The 16915-nt window shown below is 41.3% G+C and overlaps 1 protein-coding gene across 1 annotated transcript; it reads right to left on the bottom strand.

The window, feature by feature from the left end:
* Nucleotides 1-5162: 5162 nt before the first annotated feature.
* On the bottom strand, nt 5163-16701 carry LOC126378735 (P protein-like). The gene is made up of 8 exons (XM_050027116.1): nt 16438-16701; nt 12479-12594; nt 10933-11080; nt 10006-10138; nt 9300-9463; nt 7146-7251; nt 6407-6549; nt 5163-5279 (listed from the first exon to the last, which is right to left on the bottom strand). The coding sequence occupies exons 1-8, from the start codon at nt 16699-16701 to the stop codon at nt 5163-5165; spliced, it is 1191 nt and encodes a 396-aa protein (XP_049883073.1).
* Nucleotides 16702-16915: the final 214 nt, after the last annotated feature.

Below are 16915 nucleotides of genomic sequence, written 5' to 3'. Positions count from 1 at the left end.
TTCAATGGTCCTCCTTCCCGCCTAAAGCTATACTTGTCATTGTTTCCCGCCAAAAATGGATTACGATTGACAGCTGTTATTTTTTAAAATTGTTTATGAACTGGATAAAAGCCCTTTTAGCCAAATCTTCATAAAATGAATTACACGGGCGAAACAAATGGCCATCTCGTTGGCATGCACACGAGTCTGACGTGTGGTGTCATCGTAATTGTTGGGTTTCATCCGCCAGATGGCGCCACTGTACTATGCCAAAAAGGTTTCAACCTGGAGGTCGGAATGGATTGCGGTGGTGAGGTCTAAGGGTTTTAAAATTGTTTATGGACTGGATTAAAGTCCCTTTAGCCAAATCATCACCCTTGTGGAGGGAACTAATGATTGATGAAAGGTTGACGACTGCTTCGCTGAACACCCAAAGTGTGCTCCTGGTGGTAGAACGAGTAAATTTTGTATGATCCGTAGTGCTCCTTTGGTGGTTTGGTGGAGCACATCTTATGTCGTTATATTTATGGTTCCACTTTACCCCTACAAAAGATGTCCGTATACACAACAGGACCCTTCGTCTGATTCGATCGACAACCAGAGTTTCACTTTCGTAATATTTAGTACCTTCCGAGTAGTGTAAGAAAAATAATAGTACCTTTACAGTTAAACAAAAAACTTGAATTAATTTCCAGCAGGACCCTCCGTGGTTTGAAGGTCTTCGGACCATTGGTGTATATCCCTGTATAGCGGTGCATTAGTACCTTCAGATTATCTTCGTTTTCTTTTAAAACAAATATTAGTTTATAAGAAATAAATCTACAAAATTTTTATACTGCCAGCAGGACCCTTTTTTGTTTTGGTGCTTTCAGTCCAGACATTCATATTTCCTAGCAGCAGTATATTAGTACTTTTCAAAAAAATATCGCTTAATTAAAAAAAAAATGTATTAAAAAGTAATAAGACTGATTCTTTATCAGAGAAAATATTCTAACACTTTTATTTATGTGATGCAACCAATGAAATAAAAAACAGTTTTCATGTTATATTAGGTAGGTACGTAGTTTGATATCGTCAAAAAGGAAAACACAATGAAAATTATAACAAAAAATAAATTATATTTACAAAAATTTACATTAGGAATTATCAATCAAAATTACAATTACCAATCAAAATTACAATTACCAATAGAAATTATCAATCAAACGTTGTTCAGCGTGGGTTAATAAAGATCATAGTAGATCATTGGTTGCATCACATAAATAAAAGTGTTAGAATATTTTCTCTGATAAAGAATCAGTCTTATTACTTTTTAATACATTTTTTTTTTAATTAAGCGATATTTTTTTGAAAAGTACTAATATACTGCTGCTAGGAAATATGAATGTCTGGACTGAAAGCACCAAAACAAAAAAGGGTCCTGCTGGCAGTATAAAAATTTTGTAGATTTATTTCTTATAAACTAATATTTGTTTTAAAAGAAAACGAAGATAATCTGAAGGTACTAATGCACCGCTATACAGGGATATACACCAATGGTCCGAAGACCTTCAAACCACGGAGGGTCCTGCTGGAAATTAATTCAAGTTTTTTGTTTAACTGTAAAGGTACTATTATTTTTCTTACACTACTCGGAAGGTACTAAATATTACGAAAGTGAAACTCTGGTTGTCGATCGAATCAGACGAAGGGTCCTGTTGTGTATACGGACATCTACAAAAGTACTTATTTCATTTTAGTAGTCCCTCCAATGTGTTCATAACTTAAAAGGAGCACGACAGGTAACTCAAAAGTTTCCCTTCTGTACCACTAAAGGGGCACAACAGAGCATTAGAATTTACCCGTTCTACCACCAGGAGTACACTTTGGGTGTTCAGCGGAGCAATCGTCGTAATTTTGAACCCTTTTATCTCATAATGACAAAATGCCAACCACTCAATTGGACTAGAAACGGGAACTGTAGTGATTCATAATGTTTATGTTGTGTATGTACATGGATAAAATAATGAATTCATCGGAAAAAGTATTTAGGCTTCTTGAGAATGACAACTATTGGCACAGTAAAACAACTATTTACTTACAAAGTACTTATATTTTATTTCGCTTAAAATCTATCAATAGTGCTGATTTTAGTACTATCTACTAGTGATCCCTAGTTTGGTTAGGACATCACAGGCTGATCACCTCAATGTCCAAAAGTAGTAAGTCCACGTTAAGACGTCGGTCCCGGCTACTACTTACTGATGTAAGTAAGTAGTCGTTACATGAGTCATGTCAGCCTTTGGCGGCTCAATAGTAACCCTGACACCAGGGTTGATGAGGTTGGTAATCCACCTCACAACCCACACGAGAGACTAGTTCCGATTTGGTCACGTGCCATAAGGTCCTTGGCGATCTCCAGCTGTGATCAGTCTAATCCATGACTATGACCCAGATGAAGTAGACACAGAGCATGTTGATCAGGGTTATTGGCAGCATGAAGATCATGTACTTGCAGCCGCTGACGCGGTAGCCCTGCTGTGAGGCTGAAGCCAGACACGCTATAGCCACGCCGGTGCCCAGGGCTGTCGCTGCACCTACGACACACATATCTCCTTAGACCACACCCCGGACACTTCGTAAAAAAAGTTTTTACGATAAAATACCAGATAATATTTTAAATTTGTCAGAGAATAAATTTAAAGCTCACGTGAAGCTTACTTCATGTAAAAAATCTTATTATAAGATTAATGACTACCTAAATGATAAATGTCTGGTATTGAATGTGGTCCTCTAGTTATTAAATATCTTGTAATGTATACCCTCATTGGTTTTTAAAAGATGTGTTGCTGTTGCAGTTTCTTGTCATTTCTTCTCCTCAGCCATAACACCTTGCGAAATGACGTAAATTCAAAAATGTTACATTGACCTTCAACAAGTTTATCCATGATAATTACGTTGAATAGATGATTCTGATTTCTGATCTCCAGACACTCATCATCTTCCCGCGTGGTGGTTTAAGGCCCGATCTCCCTATCCATCTATAGGGAAGGCCCGTGCCCCAGCAGTGGGGACGTTAATGGGCTGGTGATGATGATGATGATAGTTCAATTTGTCAAAAAAGTTAATGTGACTTGTTGACTTGGAGCTCGGTGGCGCAGCGGGTAACGCGCTCGGTCTGCGATTGTTGAAGTTAAGCAACTTTCGCAAAGGCCGGTCATAGGATGGGTGACCACAAAAAAAGAAAAGTTTTCATCTCGAGCTCCTCCGTGCTTCGGAAGGCACGTAAAGCCGTTGGTCCCGGCTGCATTAGCAGTCGTTAATAACCACCAATCCGCACTGGGCCCGCGTGGTGGTTTAAGGCCCGATCTCCCTATCCATCTATAGGGAAGGCCCGTGCCCCAGCAGTGGGGACGTTAATGGGCTGGTGATGATGATCCTTCCATAGTATTCTCACTTTCCTACATATATGCGGCAAAAAATAAATCACATAAAAAAATAACTTAGATCTTTCTTTAGGGGAATATCAAGAGACATGCCGTCCTTACCTCCGACGTTACAACCGAAAGAGACGGCGTACACATAGTCTGTCACCCGCTCCGGGTATATATCTCCAAACCGCCTGGCCACCAGACGCATGGTGGTTACCGCACCGAAGTTGTTGAAGATTGCGCTGAACAGGAATGATACCTGAAATTAATATGTCTAAGCATAGAATAAGGAATCATCATCATCATCAGCCCATTAACGTCCCCACTGCTGGGGCACGGGCCTTCCCTATGGATGGATAGGGAGATCGGGCCTTAAACCGTCACGCGGGCCCAGTGCTGATTGATGGTTATTAACGACTGCTAATGCAACCGGGACCAAAGGCTTAACGTGCCTTCCGAAGCACAGAGGAGCTCGAGATGAAAACTTCTTTTTTTGTGGTCACCCATCCTATGACCGGCCTTGGCGAAAGTTGCTTAACTTCAACAATCGCAGACCGAGAGCGTTTACCGCTGCGCCACCGAGCTCCTCAAGAATAAGGAATAATACTACGTATATAACGGCAACTCTTCCCCCCTCTGCCCCTCTTATTTTTATATTGGTATATATATATTGTATATAGCGTGTATTTTTATAAACCAATATAGAAAGTATTATAATATGTTTATATATTTATGAAATATATATTATATTATAATTTATTTAAATGTGGTTTGTAGGTTTAGGTTAATATTGGCCCCGATTCCTGGAGACACCGCCTAATTTTATTTTAAGTTATATCCGTCATTTTCATATCCGTCGAAAAGGAAAGGGACGGATGATTCCCAGCTCTTAATTTTAGGAAGAATGAGTAAATGAATGTGTCGGGTTATTGACTGATGTAAAATTTTTAGACGGTTGGTTTAGATTTGTGCTTATAATTGACGTGTGTTCCATAAATTTTATGCTTGTCGATTACCCATCCCTTTCCTTTTCGGCGGATAAGAAAATGACAGATATAACTTAAAATAAAATTAGATGGTATTTACAGGAATTAGCACCATTGTGTCTTATATTAGTATAAGTAATTAAGTAATTTCTAAATAATTTGTACGCGTATGTATGTCTATCTATATAATATTATACGTTGAAAGTCTCTCTTGTCATGTAGGTCAGCTGGAAGAAATCTCTTTGTTTAGAGATAAGCTTGCCTGTACTATCTGTTTTCTTTGTATGTTTCTTGTGTCTGTTTCATTGTGTACAAATAAATAAATAAATAATAATTAAATAAATATACGCTTTTGCCATTATTCATTGCATTCACATTAATTAGTCATTGGCCCCGATTCCTGCAGACACCTAATTTTATTTTAAGTTATATCTGTCATTTTCTTATCCGCCAAAAAGGAAAGGGACGGGTAATCGACAAGCATAAAATTTATGGAACACACGTCAATTTTAAGCACAAACCTAAAACAACCGTTTAAAATTTTACATCGGCCAATAACCCGACAGAATTATGTTGACAGCACACGACAAACGGTTTGCATACCAGCGAGATACCTTTTTGACATAATGAGATCGAAAAGCAACCAGTCTGCCATTACTTTGCATTTTCGAATAATTAGTTATGTACCCGAGTAATGACATAATAGGTAAAAAAATATCACATGAAATCTCGACAGCGCCACCTATATTATTTATGCGAAACGTAGCCTTCACTGTCCCTCATTGTCTCAACTTACCCATTGCAAGTACCTCACGACGTAGAAGGGGGCAGACGTCTTGTCGTCAGGGACCAACCCCAAGAGAAATTGAAATAATCTCTTATTCAAGCGCATTGTCTCAAAGGACTGAAATGAGAAAAAAACAATTTTAAACCCAAAATGCGCGCGAAAAATCGCGCACAAAAAGTATGAAAGTAGAAAATAATATTTAAATAGATACTTAGATAAAAACATTTAGTTTTTTTTTGACGTAACTTATTGTAGATTTGCCGCAGATGGCATTAACTACTTGGCCGGGAAAATGGGGAGCGCTGAAGGCTCTCACCTGGTACAACGTTTAAGACAACAGGCCTGAGGGTGCCCAGTTGGGCGCGAACCTCGGCTCAGGGCGTCGTCTGACAGGAAAAATATTTGAAAGAATTAATCGACCCTAGTGGGTCGATAGCGATAAGCGCTGAATGAGGGAAATCGTCGACCACGCCGGCGGGGTCGGTATCGGGGTCCTGAAGTGTTTGGTGTCGCGAGCTGATTGGCTGCCTCTATGGCTAGAGTAATCGGGTATGTCAAATAGCAATATTGCTTTCTTAGATGGCTTCGATGTGGGCATCTTAACCCCCCAGTATTCTGAGTAGTCATCACTAAAATTGTCCATGAATTTTCCGACAGGAAATTCCACTTGATATCGACTCAGAATCATGGTTTCAATCATCCCCCACAATATTCGTTACGATGTCACTAACACCCATACCTAAGTACTATGGCTACCGTATGTTCTTTGTAGGGGGTGTAAGTGACATCGTAACGAATACTGAGAGGGATGATTCTGGAATTTTCCATCGCAAAAGTATAAATTGATAATACTTAATTTAAACGTTCAGCTGCTTGTCTTCCCGGGCATGTCGTAAAAACCGACAGAGGGATTGCGTGCTCTAACATGATGGACTAATGTTATGGGCGATAGGCTGATCCCTTATCACCATAAGGTTTATCATATCCATCTTAGGACTTCGTATCAACAGTGGCTGCAAGTTGTCTTTGATTACTTGTGGCTCTGCCCGCCCCATTTGGGATTACAGGCTTGAGTTTATGTATGTATGTATGTACTTAATTTAAAAATAATCATGAATTCCACTTGATATTAACTCAGAACCATTGTCTGAATCATCCCCCTCAGAATTCGTTACGATGTCACAAATAAAATATTCCTAAGTCCAAGCACGTAGGCACTAAAACAGAAGACGTCGCATACGTACCCGTTCTATGAAGAATATGCACAGGATAGCCATGATTGTGGTCCACTGGCACCTCCTGAGCAAGCTGTTCAGGTCGTGGGGATTCAGGAGGAGTAACAAGTACCCCGTACAGACCGCGACAAGCATACTAATTGACACCGTACCTGAAACATGTCATTGTCAAGGGCTTCTTCCACAAGCATCTGTCGTTTCATACACCATCATCATCATCACCAGCCCATTAACGTCCCCACTGCTGGGGCACGGGCCTTCCCTATGGATGGATAGGGAGATCGGGCCTTAAACCATCACGCGGGCCCAGTGCGGATTGATGGTTATTAACGACTGCTAATGCAGCCGAGACCAACGGCTTAACGTGCCCTCCGAAGCACGGAAGGAGCTCGTGATGAAAACGTTTTTTTGAAGGTTGCTTAACTTCAACAATCGCAGACCGAGCGGGTTTACCGCTGCGCCACCGAGCTCCTCAAATGTATGTTGATTTGATTAGCTTTGTCTTCTTCTATCGTGTGGGTTGTGAGGTGAAATACCAACCTCATTAATCCTGGTGTCAGGGTTATTATTGAGCCGCCAAAGGCCCCTGACTCGTGTAACGACTACTTACTTACATCAGTAAGTAGTAACCGGGACCAACGGCTTAACGTGCCTTCCGAATCACGGATCATCTTACCTTCGGATTAGGTTGGTAATCCACCTCACAACCCACACGATAGAAGAAGAATATCTGAATGATCGTGCTTACCTAACCCCAATAAGCGATATCTTCTTAGAAGGAATAACGCGCAGAATATACCGAGGACCAGGCCGATCTTCAAGAGTAGAGTCATATCCGAAATCTTGTTGAAGCGCTGGTGACAAAGAAACATACATAAACACACGCCCGATGGCTAATGGGGCAGTAAAGCCTCGTACTCCTGGATTCGCTCGTAAACGCACTAGGTGTTGTGAACCATACATAAACATGTAAGGTCACGAATTATCTGAATTCCGAATCACATTCCAAAACTGAAATGTGTCATAGTTACCTATATGAAATACCCGTTCCGGACTCGTAGTCACACCAGGTTGTCACACCAGTATGACAAACAGGAATTTTTTTCTTGTTTGTCACACCGCTAACAATACAACACCTTTTATCACACCATTGTTAGTGCGGAGAATATCCCTATGATAAAAAATATATCGATATTTGCGCAAATAGATTAATTATGTTTAATAGCGCATTCTTTTTGTTTATTCCTATCTTCTATCACTGGCGACCTAATGGATTTTTCCATAATTACCAGTTTTTTTTATTTGATAATAAGTCATATTATCGCATTAACTACTTGGTCGGACAAATGGGGAGCGCTGAAGGCTCTAACCCGGTACAACATTTAAGACAACAGGCCTGAGGGTGCCCAATTGGGCGCGAATCTCGGCTCAAGGCGTCGTCTGAGAGGAAAAATGTTTGAAAGAATTAATCGACCCTAGCGGGTCGATAGCGATAAGTTTCTGTTAAAAAAGTATAATTTCGTAAATAAAATTAATTTTAATTTATACGCCGATAAACACAGCACTACTTATAATGACAAGTCAGGATAAAAGGTGTTGTATTGTTAGCGGTGTGACAAACAAGAAAAAAATTCCTGTTTGTCATACTGGTGTGACAACCTGGTGTGACCACGAGTCCGGAGGGGAAATACCTATGGGGCAAAATACCCACGAATGAGCAACGTGCCCATAGCTGTATGAATATAGGTTAAAAACTCACGATGTTAGAATATGGGGTGAAACCCCGCGAATGTTTCATAGTTATTTTATATAACTATGACACATTTCAGTTTTGGAATGTGATTCAGAATTCAGATAATTCGTGACTTTACATGTTTATGTATGGCTCACGACACTAGGCGTCTAAGGTCGGATCCAGGTGGGGAGGGCATGGTGGTCGCCACTGCAATTTTATCCAATTCTCTACGGAGATAGGCTGACTGCGACCTGGTGATCCCCTCTGACATAACAGCTCCGCTCTTGTTCCAGCGACAGAAATCAGAATCATTTCCCCTGGTAGTTGCGGCTTCCAAACACATTTTTTTGACGTGACTTATTGTAGATTTGCCGTAGATGGCATTAACTACTTGGCCGGACAAATGGGGAGCGCTGAAGGCTCACCTGAGGGTGCCCAGTTGGGCGCTAACCTCGGCTCAGCGCGTCGTCTGAAATTCTTCCGAATACATCTCCCTTAGGGATGGTACTGAAAAGTATCAGCGTCCGAAGGACGTAATATACGATCCCGACGACCCGATTACTCTAGCCATAGAGGCAGCCAATTAGCTCGCGACACCCTCGATACCCTCAATCAGAGCTTATCGCTATCGACCCGCTAGGGTCGATTAATTCTTTCAAATTTTTTCCTCTCAGATGACGCCCAGTTTGCGCCCGCTATTGTCTTAAACGTTGTACCGGATGAGAGCCTTCAGCGCTCCCCATTTGTCCGGCCAAGTAGTTAATGTCATCTGCGGCAAATCTACAATAAGTCACGTCAAAAAAATATATTCAACGTAATTATCATGGATAAACTTGTGGAAGGTCAATGTAACATTTTTGAATTTACGTCATTTTGCTAGGCGTTATGGCTGAGGAGAAGAAATGACAAGAAACTGCAACAGCAACACATCTTCAAGTGAGATTAAAAAGGCAAAGCCAACAAAGGTTAACATCAAGTGATTTTTTTTTAAGAATTGAAAATAATTTAAAATAACATAAAAAATCATGAATGACATGTCTGGGGCCTTTAGCGGCTCAATAATAACCCTGACACCAGGGTTGATGAGGTTGTTAATCCACCTCACAACCCACACTACGTATAGAAGAAGAAAGGAGAAGTATATTAGTAAGTACATGACAGAAGTACTTTGTTAATTGGTGCAGGTCCATCATCAGCCAGCCTGCGCAGCCTCTCCTGGTCCACCTCGTGGTGCCACTCCACCAGCTGATTCCTGATAGCTTCCCAGCTCTTGCTATTCCTATTTACGCTGGAAGCAGCCATGCGTAGGAGTGTCTGCCGATGCATCAGCACTAAAACCAAAATTATCGGTTCATACGGAAATAAGACGTTGAGCCGTTGGTCCCGGCTATTAGCAGTAAAAAACCACCAACCCGCAGTGGAGCAGCGTGGTAGATGCTCCATAACCCATCCGGTTGATTGAAGGGAGACCTATGCTCAGCAGTGGGACCTATATAGGCTGTTTATGTTATGTTACACCCCGAACACTGCATACAAAACACCTCGTTTTACACAGACACTACACATTGACGGTATCGTACACGCGCATCTGTGTGTGTGACGTCTGATGCCATACGATTGAAGGGGTGAGGTAAACGTAGCTCAGCCGCTGGTCAGGAGCCAAGATTTGCCCTACGCTAAGTTACTCTACCCATAAAGGCTTCTAATCAGCATCAAAAATCACTCCAGGACCCCGATACGGACTCCGCGGGCATGGTCGAAGATTTGCCTCCTTGAGCGCTTATCGCTTTCGACCCACTAGAGTCGATGAATTATCTTGCTTGCAAAGAGACAAGTGAGTTTCTATGCTCTTCTGGACAGATATAATCTTTACTTGTAACTTCTGGGGAATTGTACGCATATGGCCTCAACTTCTTGAACACGAAGAGGATATATAGGGTGGTGGCGGCGGCCGCCACAACGACTCCTGGCATTGTCTTCTGGTGAATTTTGGTGTCTTCAAACGCCTGCAACCAAATATATGGTGTTAGTGACACCGTTAGAGCAAGGGGAAGACCAAGAAGAGCTAAGGATACGTCCTTCCGGGTGTCTTGAGAACTGATAATGGCCCCGATTCCTGCAGACACCGCCTAATTTTATTTTAAGTTATATCCGTCATTTTCATATCCGTCGAAAAGGAAAGGGACGGATGATTCACAGCTCTTAATTTTAGGAAGAATGAGTAAATGAATGAATAACCCGGGCGAATCAAAAGGTACCTCGCTGGTATGCAATCCGTTTGACGTGCTGTCTACTTAACTGTGACGGGTTATTGACGGATGTAAAATTTTTAGACGGTTGGTTTAGATTTGTGCTTAAAATTGACGTGTGTTCCATTAATTTTATGCTTGTCGATTACCCGTCCCTTTCCTTTTCGGCGGATAAGAAAATGACAGATATAACTTAAAATAAAATTAGATGGTATTTACAGGAATTAGCACCATTAGGCAGCTAAATTACTTATAATACTTAATATTTTACAAGTTTTTTCCAAAAGAATGTCTAGGTCCCTGTGCCGACGTTTTCCTTGCAGCTTCTTTTCCTCGGCTATACAGGTTGTGAGAAGCTGCAGTAGTTTTAGGCGGATGAGACGTTCCTTATGTAAAAATTGACGATTCAAAGTGTACCACAGTGTGTGTGTGTGTGTGTGTGTGTGTGTGTTGTGTGTGTGTGTAGTGTGTGTGTGTAGTGTCTATGTTACCTACTGAATAAAGATATTTTTGAATTTGAATTTGTGTCTCTGTTTCCGGGGACTACTTACGGTGTCCGTAGCTTGCCAGCGATCGCGTCCCTTTATAATGTTGTGGTTCACGTAATTGTAGTCTGCATCCAGCACGGCAGCCATGTTGCAATACAGGATCATAGACATTAACACAGGCATCGGGTTCATCTTACCATGCTCCATAGTTCTGTCAGACAAAATGACTAAGTTGTAATTAAACCACATAATGGCCCCGATTCCTGCAGACACCGCCTAATTTTATTTTAAGTTATATCCGTCATTTTCATATCCGTCGAAAAGGAAAGGGACGGATGATTCACAGCTCTTAATTTTAGGAAGAATGAGTAAATGAATGAATAACCCGAGCGAATCAAAAAGGTACGTCCCTGGTATGCAATCCGTTTGACGTACTTTCTACTAACTGTGTCGGGTTATTGACTGATGTAAAATTTTTAGACGGTTGTTTTAGATTTGTGCTTAAAATTGACGTGTGTTCCATAAATTTTATGCTTGTCGATTACCCGTCCCTTTCCTTTTCGGCGGATAAGAAAATGACAGATATAACTTAAAATAAAATTAGATGGTATTTACAGGAATTAGCACCATTAACGTTCTTACCGCGTTTAAATCAGGGATATGAGATTCCCGATATGAAAACAAAATAATGTATGACTTAGTTGGTCTACCAGACGGTTCGGTCTTCTCTCGTGTGGGTTGAGAGGTGGATCACCAACCTCATCAACCCTGGTGTCAGGGTTGCTATTGAGCCGCCAAAGGCCCCTGATATGGCTCATGTAAAGACTGCTTACTTACATCAGGAGGGGTTAAAATGGCCACATCGAAGCAATTCATCTATAAAAACAATATTGCAATTTGACATTTGCGCATATAAAAGTGCGCGATGCAAACAAATGTCAAATAGCAATATTTCTTTCTTAGATGAATTGCTTCGATGTGGCCATTTTAACCCCACAGAAGTAGTAACCGGGACCAACGGCTTAACGTGCCTTCGGAACGGGTCATCTTACTTTCGTACAATCTGGTGAACAGCCTGTCCTAACCAAACTAGGGACCAACAAGTACGTAATTTTTGTGATACTTCCCCACCGGGATTCGAACCCGGGACCTCCGGATTATTAGCCTAACGCTTACCCACTGGACCACGGAGGCCGTTATAGGTCATTATCTACAAGTTTTTCCGTGATAATTACGTTGGAGCCGTGGAAGCCCATTTGGAAGAACGCTTGACTCTCAGTTTGAGGTCGCAGGTTCGAATCCAGCACAGGCCTAAACCAATGATTGTCGAATTTGTTTCCGAATTCATGTTTGGATCATGAACGATTATCACGTGCTCAGCGGTGAAGGAAAACATCTTGAGGAAACCCACATTCCCGAAAAATGCATTTTTCGGAAGTATGTGACCTAATCTGTATTGGGCTGGTTTTCCCTTCGCGGGTTGGAAGGTCAGACAGGCAGTCGCTACTGTAAAAAACCAGACCTATCAAATCTTCAGGTTAGGTAAGCGGACTCTGTGGGAAAACGGAAGAATGGAAGAATATAGTAATACCTAAGAAGCAAATATTACCTTATTGCAAGCGGCGTTACCAACATAATAGCCACCACACAATCCATAATCACAGCTAATACGAATGTGCACACGCATAGTATAGACGTAATGCCAAAAATTGCGCCATTTGTTAACTGAAATTCAAATTAAAAGAAACCTGTAGGGCTTAGCACCGTAACCACGCGACTCTTTCTCGCCGCGACAGAGATCATCTGTCTCTTTCTATGCAGTACTGTGAGAGAGTGACGGGTGACGTATGTCGAGGCGAGAAAGAGTCGCGCGCTTACGGTGCTACGAGGGGAGGTCAAAAAGTTCGCGGAATGGAGGGGTTGGAGGGGGTTGGTTTGCTCGTACAGGTAGCCGCTAGTTGCACACCTCATTAACAGTATATGTACCAAGTTTGAAGCAAATCGGGTCATTAACGTTTGCACTATCGACCAGCAAACAAGTGAATCGGGAAGAACTCAGCGAATATGGAGAAAATTGAACACCGCGCCGTCATTAAGTTCCTCACCAAGCAAGGAAAATCCGCTCAGACGATTTTTCAAGAGCTGTTAGCAGTTTACGCGGACTCTGCCCCTGGTAAAACCATGGTTTACAAGTGGCATAGTCTTTTCAAGCAAGGAAGAGAGTCGATTGAAGATGACCCCCGCTCCGGACGGCCCATTGAGGCCACCACACCGGAAATCATCGAAAAAGTAGAGAAACTTGTATTAGAAGATACCCGCTTGAAGAAGAAGCAGCTTGCAGCAATGGTCGGTGTATCCGAAACAAGTATTTTAAATATCCTACATCAACATCTTGGGATGACTAAGGTCAGCGCAAGATGGGTTCCAAGAATGCTCACGCCACTTCAAAAAAGCGAGCGTGTCGAGTGTTCTCGCCAGTTTTTAGAGCTCTGTGGAGAGAATAAGGAAGAAGTTATGGCCCGGATTGTTACTGGAGATGAAACCTGGGTTCACCACTATGAACCTGAGTCGAAGCAAGAGTCGATGCAGTGGCATTAAATAGGCACACCTCCTCCAAAGAAGTTTAAGGTGTCACAATCGGCCGGAAAGATCATGGCCACTATTTTTTGGGATACAGAAGGTATTTTGCTGATTGATTATAAAGATCGTGGTGTGACTATAACGGGACATTACTACGCTTCTTTACTGGATAGATTGAAAGAGGCTATCAAGGAAAAAAGAAGAGGAAAGCTGTCAAGAGGTGTGCTCCTTTTGCACGACAACGCACCCGTCCACACGTGCCATGTTGCGACGGCTGCCATTCACCGATGCGGGTTCGAAAAATTAAACCACCCGCCTTACAGTCCAGACTTGGCCCCCAGCGATTATTATTTGTTCCCAAAAATGAAAAAGGAACTGCGTGGACGAAAATTTGGCGATGATGAAGAAGTCAAGTCTGCAATTTCGGCCTATTTTGACAGCAAAGAGAAATCTTTTTTTTATGATGGAATAAACAAATTATTTGATAGATCCGGAAAATGTGTTAAGGTTAAGGGAGAATATATTGAAAAGGAAAAATAGTTTCGTGTTTAATTTCGACCCCCTTCCCCCTCATTCCGCGAACTTTTTGACCTCCCCTCGTAAGCCTGCTGGGGGGTTAAAGTGGCCACATAGAAGCAATTCATCTAAGAAAGCAATATTGCAATTTGACATTTGCGCATATAAACTCCGGTCAAGAAAGTTAATGCCATCTGCGGCAAATCTACAATAAGTCACGTCAAAACATACATACATACATAAACTCACGCCCGTAATCCCTAATGGGGTGGGCAGAGCCACAAGTAATCAAAGACAACTTGCAGCCACTGTTGATACGATGTCGTAAGCTGGATATGATGAACCTTATGGTGATAAGGGATCAGCCTATCGCCCATAACATTCATCATCATCATCAGCCCATTAACGTCCCCACTGCTGGGGCACGGGCCTTCCCTATGGATGGATAGGGGGACCCTAAACCATCACGCGGGCCCAGTGCGGATTGATGGTTATTAACGACTGCTAATGCAGCCGGGACCAACGGCATAACATTAGTCCATCATATTAGAGGACACAATCCCTCTGTCGGTTTTTACGACATGCCCGGGAAGACAAGCAGCTGAACGTGTTCTATGTTTTTTATTTGCTCCCAGAACTAGTGCTGCAAAGAACTTTAGGCTTTTAGCCCTTATTTTAAGACTAGACTGTTAAATAAAAAGCTTAGTAGGCTAAAAACCTATAAAGCCATTTAGTACTTGCGGCTAGGCTAGGGTTAAGCCTATTCAAGCCTATTGGTTATAAGCCTAAAGGCCTTAAAAAGGCCTAACCTTGTTTAAGACTAATTTAATAAAATAAGACGCTCAAAAAGCCTATGAAGCTCTTAGACCTTAAGGTTATTTAGGCTATACATACAGTCCCTTTCTCAAGTAAAAAAAAGTAAAAGTGTGGGTGGGTACAACAAACTTTAAAAACATATATACCTACACAAACACTGTGAAAAATTGATTTATTGTTAGATGCACAACTAGCTAACTAACTATGAATATTGAAAATAACTTCTTACTATCAATTAGTGTGGAAATAGTCTAATAATTATAGTAATACGTAACAGCACGTCCCGTCAGCCCCATACAAATTACTTACGCCAGTATTATATAGTACTCTGTGGTAACAGTATAGTAATAGACTATTAGGTATATTAGGTACCTTTTTTGAAATCGGTAAAAAGGCTTTTACTAAAAAATGATAATAAAGACTCCAGTCCCAAAAAGCCTACTACTTTAAAAAAAGCTATAGGCTTTTTAAAAGCCTACTACATTAAAAAGGCTATAGGCTTTTTTAAAGCCTACTACTTTAAAAATGGCTAAAAGTTTTTTAAAATGACGAAGCTTTTAAAGCCCTATTTTACTGGTCTAGTCCCAAAAAGGACTCGGTAGGCTGAAATTTAGGGCTAAAAGCCTAAAGTCCTTTGCAGCACTACCCAGAACAGCATAAAAGCAAAGTCACGTCAAAAAACAAAAAAAAGCTCATATAAAAGTAAGTGCGCAACGCAAACATCTGTCAAATAGCAATATTGCTTTTTTAGATGAATTGCTTCTATGTGGCCATTTTAACCCCCCTGATGTCAAATTAAAATAGGGGACTTTCCATGCTACGTTCCCCAAAAACAATGTAGATGGCGTTGTACAGATTTAACGTGATAATTACCTATTTTCTCATTGCTCGGGTGCATAATTATACGAAAATATAATGTAATGGCAGAGGCATTAAACTATAAGGTCTTCTTCTTATCGTGTGGGTTATTATAATAAACGTGACAAAATGTCGCACTTACACATTGTTTTAAGTTTACGCGGTTGTCATCCCGTGATCATGGCACTTGCAACAGTGTCGAAATATCGGGAGTCTCATATCCCTACTTTAAACGCGGTACCAACCTGTTATTATGAGTTTTAATTATGTCGCACTTATTATTACATTTTCTTTATTTACATTTTTCTTTATTAATATTCATTAAATAAGTTAAATAGAAAAAAGAAACCGTTTTTGTCACTTTTTGATCTGTCTTTATTTAGTAATCAGAATTTCACAATTTATCATTGACCTATGAAACTACCCGATTGATTGGGTCGTGTACTAGGTTCAAGATAAATTGTGAAATTCAGATTATTAAATAAAGACAGATCAAAAAGTGACATAAAATTAATTAATAAATTTTAAACAAGAAAAACGTAATAATAAGCCCGACATTTTGTCACGTTTTTCTATGTCGTCCGTCACAGTGTGCTTTTTCAAACAAATTCCATAGTCATTTCGTGTTTTGACGTTTAGTAAAAAGTTACTGACGTGAAGTGTGTGCTTTGGCGGCTCAATCATAACCCTGACACTAGGGTTGATGAGGCTAGTATCACAACCCACACGATAAGAAGAAGATTTGACTAGTTGGAAACTATCCTATTGGTATTCCAGTGGTTTACCGTGAGTACTTACATCGTAAATTTTGAAAGCCACGAGATCGTAGAAGCCTGTGTCCACAGTGGCAGCAACAACCATCATGACAAACACTAACTCGAACACATAGTCCAGGTTCAGCCAGACCGCAATTACCTCCGGTTCGGGTTTGAGTTGCAAATATGACAGAATTGATACACAGACCGCAGCAATTACGAACAGAGCCAGGATACGATTTGTCTGTGGGCAAACGACCAATGAGGATAAAACCATGTGATGCGCCGTAGTGAGGACTGTTCCCATTGCTAAGACTCTGTAATAGTCACACACACACACACGCACGCACGCACGCACGCACGCCCGCCCGCACGCACGCACGCACGCACGCACGCCCGCACGCCCGCCCGCCCGCACGCACGCACGCACGCACGCACGCACACACGCACACACACCTCTATGACCACAATTTTTTTCGCAACTTTTTTTTTCCTTTGATGGGTTTGCTCTTGGCCCCCGA

This window comes from Pectinophora gossypiella, chromosome 27 (assembly GCF_024362695.1).
Source record: "Pectinophora gossypiella chromosome 27, ilPecGoss1.1, whole genome shotgun sequence".
NCBI lineage: Eukaryota > Metazoa > Arthropoda > Insecta > Lepidoptera > Gelechiidae > Pectinophora > Pectinophora gossypiella.
The sequence above is the reverse complement of the archived record's forward strand: the minus strand, read 5'-3'. Positions and strand labels throughout refer to the sequence as shown.